General features: G+C 44.9%; 1 protein-coding gene across 1 annotated transcript in view; it reads left to right on the forward strand.

Moving 5' to 3' along the window:
* The window catches only part of Aldh7A1 (aldehyde dehydrogenase 7 family member A1), a 102603-nt gene extending 95658 nt beyond the window's left edge, over positions 1-6945 (forward strand). Inside the window, exon 8 of the mRNA XM_065425252.2 lies at positions 6586-6945. Within this exon, the coding sequence (XP_065281324.1) occupies positions 6586-6705 (120 nt within the window). The 3' untranslated portion in view covers positions 6706-6945. The remainder of the gene's footprint in view (positions 1-6585) is intronic.
* Positions 6946-7474: the final 529 nt, after the last annotated feature.

Raw genomic sequence — 7474 nt, forward strand, 5'->3', positions numbered from 1 at the left:
CAGTCGCCTTCAGTCGCTTTTTGATTGCGAGTCGCAAATGGTCGCGCGACCTCCTCAAGTCGCCGGTGTGAATGTGCCCTTACAGCTACAAACGCCTCTCGAAGGAGTGGCGGTTCGAGCTGTTCTCTTAAACAAACTCATCACCATTAGCTCTCTTTACTTACCCCCACATTACAAATTTACAAAACATGAATTTCAATCCTATGTAGATCAATTGCCAGAACCTTATGTTGTTCTTGGCGATTTCAATGCACACAGCACCTTGTGGGGAGACTCTCGTACGATGCGCGAGGTCGTCTCGTTGAACAGTTCCTTTTTTCTTCTGGAGCGTGCCTTCTAAATAAGAAAGAACGCACATATTACTCTCTTGCAAACAGATCCTTTTCGTCAATAGATCTTAGTATATGGTTTCCGCGTCTATACTGCCCGAACTCAAATGGGAAGTTACAAGCAATCCTTACGGGAGCGATCACTTCCCTGTACTGCTAAGAACATCCAAAGAAAATGAATTTCCCCCACAAGCTCCTAGGTGGAAAATAGATACAGCCGACTGGGAGAAATTTCGAACTCTATCTAGCATCTCATGGGCTGATATGTCTTCTCTAGAAATTGATGCCGCTGTGGAGTATTTTACAGCGTTCATAATAGATGCCGCATCTAAATGCATATCTGAAGGAAGTGGCTTGGCATGCAGACGGTGCGTCCCGTGGGGGAACAATGAATGTAGAATCGCACGTAGAAATCAGAACAAAGCATGGGGGTTGCTACGCGCTTCGCCCACTGCAGAGAATCTTGTCAACTTTAAAAAAGTAAAGTCACAAGGCAGGAGAACTCGCAGGCAGGCCAGAAGAGAAAGTTGGCAGAACTTTTTATTGAGTATTAACTCGTTTACAGATGAGGCCAAAGTCTGGAACAGGGTAAATAGAATTAGAGGTCGACCAGCGTATTCACTCCCACTGGTAAATACACAAGGCGACACACTGCAAGATCAGGCAGACTCACTTGGGGAGCACTTTCAGAGCGTGTCGAGTTCCACCAATTATTCAATACCCTTTCGCAAATACAAACAAGTAGAAGAATGCAAGCCACTCATAAGAAAGTGTCAGCAGAATGAACCGTTCAACCGTCCTTTTAGTATTGCAGAGTTGAGAGCTGCCTTGAGCGCATGCAAGAGCTCTGCACCGGGATCCGATAGAATCATGTATGAAATGCTCAAAAACTTGCACAATGACACGCAAGTAACACTACTTACACTTTTCAACACCATCTGGGACGCAGGGTACCTTCCAACGGCGTGGAAAGAAGCCATTGTGGTCCCTGTTTTGAAACAAGGGAAAGACCCTTCTTCAGTGGCAAGTGACCGCCCGATAGCCCTCACAAGCTGCATGTGTAAGGTATTTGAAAAAATGATAAATCGGCGACTAATCCAGTTCCTTGAACAAAACAAAATGCTTGATCCCTATCAGTGTGGCTTCCGAGAAGGGCGCTGTACAACCGACCATCTTATACGTATTGAAGGACATATTCGCGACGCGTTTGTACATAAACAGTTCTTATCGATATTCCTCGATATGGAGAAGGCGTACAATACGACCTGGCGCTACGGAATCTTGAGAGATTTGTCAGAAATGGGCATTCATGGTAATATGCTAAACGTAATAAAAAGCTACTTGTCCAATCGTACCTTCCGGGTGAAAGTAGACAATGTGCTGTCAGGTCCTTTTACACAAGAAACCGGTGTACCCCAGGGTGGCATGCTCAGTTGCACACTCTTTATTGTTAAGATGACAACACTTTGTGCTTCCTTACCACCGGCCATTTTGTATTCCGTCTATGTGGACGACATTCAAATAGGTTTCAAATCCTGTAACCTCGCAGTGTGCGAGAGACAGGTACAGCATGGTTTGAACAAGGTGTCAGGGTGGGCAGAGAAAAATGGATTCAAAATCAATCCTCATAAGAGTTCTTGTGTTTTGTTTACAAGGAAGAGAGGCCTGGTTCCGGATCCCTGCTTAGAAATGTGTGGACAACAGATACCTGTAAACAAAGAACACAAATTTCTAGGTGTCATACTTGACTACAGACTCACTTTCGTCCCCCACATTAAGTATCTTAAAGAAAAGTGTCTAAAAACAATGAACATAATCAAACTTCTATCCCAGACTACGTGGGGTAGTGACAGGAAGTGCTTAATGAATATCTGTAAAAGCCTCATTCGATCACGACTAGGCTATGGCGCCGTGATTTATCACTCTGCTGCCCCGAGCGCACTAAACATGCTAGACCCAGTCCACCATCTAGGAATCCGACTGGCCACTGGTGCTTTCAGAACGAGTCCCATACAAAGTTTATATGTAGAATCAAATGAGTGGTCACTTCATCTGCAGAGAACGTACTTCAGCCAAACATATTTTTTGAAGTCCACTCAAATCCTCAACATCCCTGTTTTAATACCATTAATGACATGACATATGCTACACTCTTTCGCAATCGTCCCTCCGTAAGACAGCCTTTCTCGCTGCGTGTGAGGGAGCTTAGTGAAGAAATGCACGTTCCACTCCTCGAGCTTCGCCTAATGCATCCAGCCAAGCTGCTACCTCCTTGCGAGTGGCAGCTCATACAATGTGATATATCGTTCGTGGAAGTCACAAAGCATGCTCCAGAGATTGAAATCAAGATGCATTTCCGGGAACTTTAGCACAAGTACTCCTGCACGGAGACATCAAACAGACGCATCAAAGTCACACGACGGGGTGTCCTATGCAGCCGTCGGTCCATGCTTCTCGGAATCCGACGTACTGCATCCGGAAACTAGTATCTTTACGGCTGAGGCCTACGTACTGCTGTCGGCCGTAAAGCATATTGACACGTGTACTTTATCGGGCGACCACATTTGGCCGCCTAACAAATGTGGTCGCCCGATAAAGCCCGATGTGGTCGCAGATATAAATAAATCACAACTCCAGAAATCAGTTATATATGCGGACTCCCTCAGTGCTGTGAAGGCCTTGATGTCTTTCGGTAATCACAAAAATCCAGTATTTTATGAACTCTACTCCGCACTGTGCAAAGCATATATATCTAACCAACATGTGATCATATGCTGGGTGCCTGGACATAGGGGCATCGAGGGAAACGTTCTAGCCGACAAGATGGCCACATCAATTTCATTGCATGCAGTTAATCCTACTGCTTCGGTCCCTGTCACAGACCTGAAGCCTTTCTTAAGAAGGAAACTACGAAACCACTGGCATCGCATGTGGGACGAAGAAATAAATAATAAACTGCTTGTAATAAAGCCACAATTAGGTTTCTGGCCTCCTGTAACAAAATCCCGCCGGACAGATGTCCTATTCTGCCGTCTAAGAATAGGACACACTTTTGGCACACATACCTTTTTACTCACGGGAAACGAGCCTCCAACCTGTGGTAGATGCGGGGAGAGGCTGACCGTCCTCCACGTCCTACTGGAGTGTCGGGAAGCCGAATCCGAAAGAAAAAAACATTTTCTCTTAGCATACCGGCACCACATCCCCCTTAATCCTGTTATGTTACTTGGTCCAGAACCACTCTTTGACACCACGCCGTCCTAGGTTTTTTGAAAGATGTTGTGTTGCATGTTATTAGCCCCACACGTTCGTAGCGCTTCCTCTCTCCAGAGGATGCCGCTGCGATAATTATTTTGAATTGCACGTGCCTCTAGGCCCTTGTGGTTCAAGGGCTCTGGCGAGGCAGTAGTCCTGTAAGCAATTTAACATCTCGCATATTTTAAACAATGCATCATTCTTTTAAGATGGATAAGTTCATAGTATTCGTCATTAGTCATCGCCATAATTTTATAGCGCGTAGATTTTACGTACTTTACAGCGACTATTTTTAGGCCACTTTACAGCCAAGTCACATCTTCCATAATACATCGTTAACACTACCACTTGTCATGGCGCTCTTTGGCCAAACCTGGCCCTTGCGCCACAAAACACCCCACATCATCATACTCCTAGAGAGCTTCAGAATCTTACTTTTATAGACCCTTTTCATGCTTACAAACATAGTTCCCAGAAGACTTCTAGTTCAACACTCTGGGAAACGTAAGTTGCAATAGCCTAAAAAGTTATAGGACCTTACATCTGGCACCAGTTCTGTTGCAGAGTAGGAGTGTTTGACAAGGGAATTGCAGTGTTCAGTGCAACAAAAAATGCATATACATGAGCTCGACATATGGCGCACGTTTTTTATATCTGAAAACATCAACAATATGTGCCTACATTATACTATGCAATAAAATACTTTTTTTTTCTTGGCTAACTGTACTTTGAAAATGGCTGACCGTAAGTTCTGTGGGGTCATGAATGCACTGATGCAACACCACGGATGGAAAAAGGTCTATTGCTGAATTCACAAAAGACATATGCTACGTCAAAGGCAGCCTTAACAGGGCAGCGGACACTGTCATATTACCATCAACACCACAAGAAGTTCTGTCCACCTTTCCTTGTCTTCACTCACGGCAGCTCAAACATCCAACAATGACCTTCCAGGACTCCGATCTTCTACATCCCTCGGCTCGGAGCAAGTAAACTTCCCCAACCATGACGCCACATTCTGGTGCGGTGTTTCACCGAACTGTACCCGCATTTTATGTTCCTGCTCTTCTTCGTCAGGCTATGTTTGATACACTGCACTCAATCTGCCTTCCAGGCATGCGTGCCACACAACACCTTATCACCGAAGGTTACGTTTGGTTGCGCATACAAGCTGATATATCCGCGATTGGGTCCGGACTTGTACATCATGTCAACATATCAAGGTGCAATGACACACCAAGCTTCCATTGGGCAAATTCCCTCTTCCCTATGCACATTTCGACGCCATTCATTTGGACATTGTTGGCCCTTTGCCATCATGCCGTTGTTATACGTATTTTCTTACGTGCATTTATAGGTACACCAAGAATCTCGAAAACAAGTTAAGGACCACGCAAAGAGTGATGGAACAAAGAATGTTAGGCATAATGTTGAAACAGGAAGAGAGCGGTGTGGATCAAAGAGCAAACAGGGATAGCCAATATTCTAATTGACATTAAGAGAAAGAAATGGAGTTGGGCAGGTGATGTATGCATAGATTGGATAACTGGTGGACCATTAGGGTTACAGAATGGGTTCCAAGAGAAGGGAAGCGCAGCCGAGGACGCCAGAAGACTAGGTGGGGTGATGGAATTAAGAAATTCGCAGGCGCTAGCTTGAATCAGTTGGCTCAGAACAGGGGTAACTGGAGATCGCAGGGAGAGTCCTTCATCCTGCAGTGGACATAAAATAGGCTGCTGCTGATGATGATGATCATTGGTAGGTACACACGGTGGCCGGAAGCAGCTTCAATGCCTGGCATTACGGCGGAGACAGTTGCTTGTACCTTTCTGTCTACCTGAGCTGTTTTGGTGGGCCATGAACGTTCACCATGATAGGGGCAGACAATTTTAATCGGCACTTTTCACGTCTGTAACATCCCTTCTGGGTTGTGCGTGCGTTCACACAACTGCTTACCATCCTGCATCTAACGGCATCGTCGAGAGGCTCCATCGACACTGTCCTGTGGAAAACAATACATAGGGCAAGCTGGAAGCTGCCTTAATGAATGATTGAACCAGAGAGCATGCATGTCACTTAGGGACCCCTGGCAGCATTCTAGCCCTGCACTGCAAACGTTGCGAAGAACAAGAAGGAAAAAGATAGCCAAGTATGCATGTGCAACACCAAATTTCATGATGTGCAAGTCCTGAAAAGGAACGATGATAGGCTAACACGGGAGATTCTTGAGGCATTTCAGATAAGTCAAACAGGAATGCAATCTGTAAAGCACACCGTCAGAGGCCTTGACAAGAAAAGAAGTCACCTTTTTGAGAGAAGCCTCAGGTAGATAAGAGATGAGAGGCGGAGACGAAATAAAAAGCGCAGGAATTCTAATAAAGAAATTAGCTGAAAGTGCAGTTGCGTCCACGTCTATTCATTCTTTCTGTGTCCGTGTTCCTTAAGTGCTGCTGCTACAGTCCTCGAATGTAGGATAATGTTGATAGTGCTATTGATATTTTATATGCTTCTGTGTGTAACTAATTGGAGGTAATGCTGTTAAAGATTGTGGCCACTTTTGTTCTGGTGAGGGAAAACTTCAGCAGGCAACAGCAGCTTTGTCCCGAAAGTGAGCCATTCACAACAGAATTTGAAATGAGTCTTTTCTTACATTACTGTTCGGCTTGCTTCATCTAATATTACAAATGCTGACAATATGAAGTTTTCAAGACTTTTCTGTGCAGCCAAGGACATTTTTGTGCACTTACATAGTCTAAATGATTGTCGAGTGGCTTGTGGCAATGAGGTGACCCTTTTTCGAGCTATATGTAGCACAACTGGCAGCTGTGTTAGGTGGTTTAGGCCTCTTTAAGAATTAGGTCCCTTTAAGATTTAGGTCTTGCTATAGAACTCTAGCACAAAGTGGCATGCTGCAAAAGATGCAGCTGACCTACAAGTGGTTCTAGCCTCAGCATGCAGGCATTTTGGGAGGTGGGACTGACCATGGTCCCATGCCATGCAGCACACAGGTGGTGGCCGGGAGTCGGGCAGTGATTCATGGAAGCAGTACATGCGTCGCTCCACTTGCACCATCAACTACAGCAAGGAGCTGCCCCTGGCACAGGGCATCACGTTCCAGTGAGGCAAGGGGGACGAGACTGCATCTACATTCCATGGGAATTTTCAGAGCACTTCTATTATTACGGGAATACTGCCTTTTCAGTAATTCCCTTTTAGGATATGCATATTTTTGTATGTTCAATGCCATTTTTGCCATGACTGTTGCCCTCTACAGCTGTCTTGTCATAAAAGCCTTGATACCTACTCAAGATTGTTGCTCATATTCCACGAGCCAATAAACTTTGCATTACAGGTGAAACAATGTGCATTGCTTCAACAGTGCATTCTATATTGTTCTAGTGCTGCACTCTTAGTGCATTAATGCTCTTTGTGCCACAGGTTGCTGTTGTGCTGTTTTGGTTGCATTTATGATAACTCTTCGGTGGACACAACAAAAGTACGGATTTCTTTCTGTCTAATATTCGAAGGCATAACGTGAGAAAGACTGAAGAAGCTGAAAAGTATGGACGAAGCCTGAAATCAGTGAGAAAGATGCTTGGCATAGGACAAACCAAGATGTATGCACTGAAAGATAAGCAGGATAATATTGTTACGATGAAGGAAAAGGTGACATGAACTAGAGGAAGTCGAGGATGGCAGAAGACTAGGTGGAGCAATGAAATTAGGAAATTCGCAGGCGTTAATTGGAATTGGTTGGCACAGGACAGGGGTAATTGGAGATCGCAGGGAGAGGCCTTCGTCCTGTGGTGGACATAAAGCAGGCTGATGATGATTATAAAAGCATTACAAGCATGTTCTTGATAAGGCATTCCGGAAAAGTCAAATTCGAG

The sequence above is a fragment of the Dermacentor albipictus genome, chromosome 2 (genome assembly GCF_038994185.2).
Source record: "Dermacentor albipictus isolate Rhodes 1998 colony chromosome 2, USDA_Dalb.pri_finalv2, whole genome shotgun sequence".
Lineage (NCBI taxonomy): Eukaryota > Metazoa > Arthropoda > Arachnida > Ixodida > Ixodidae > Dermacentor > Dermacentor albipictus.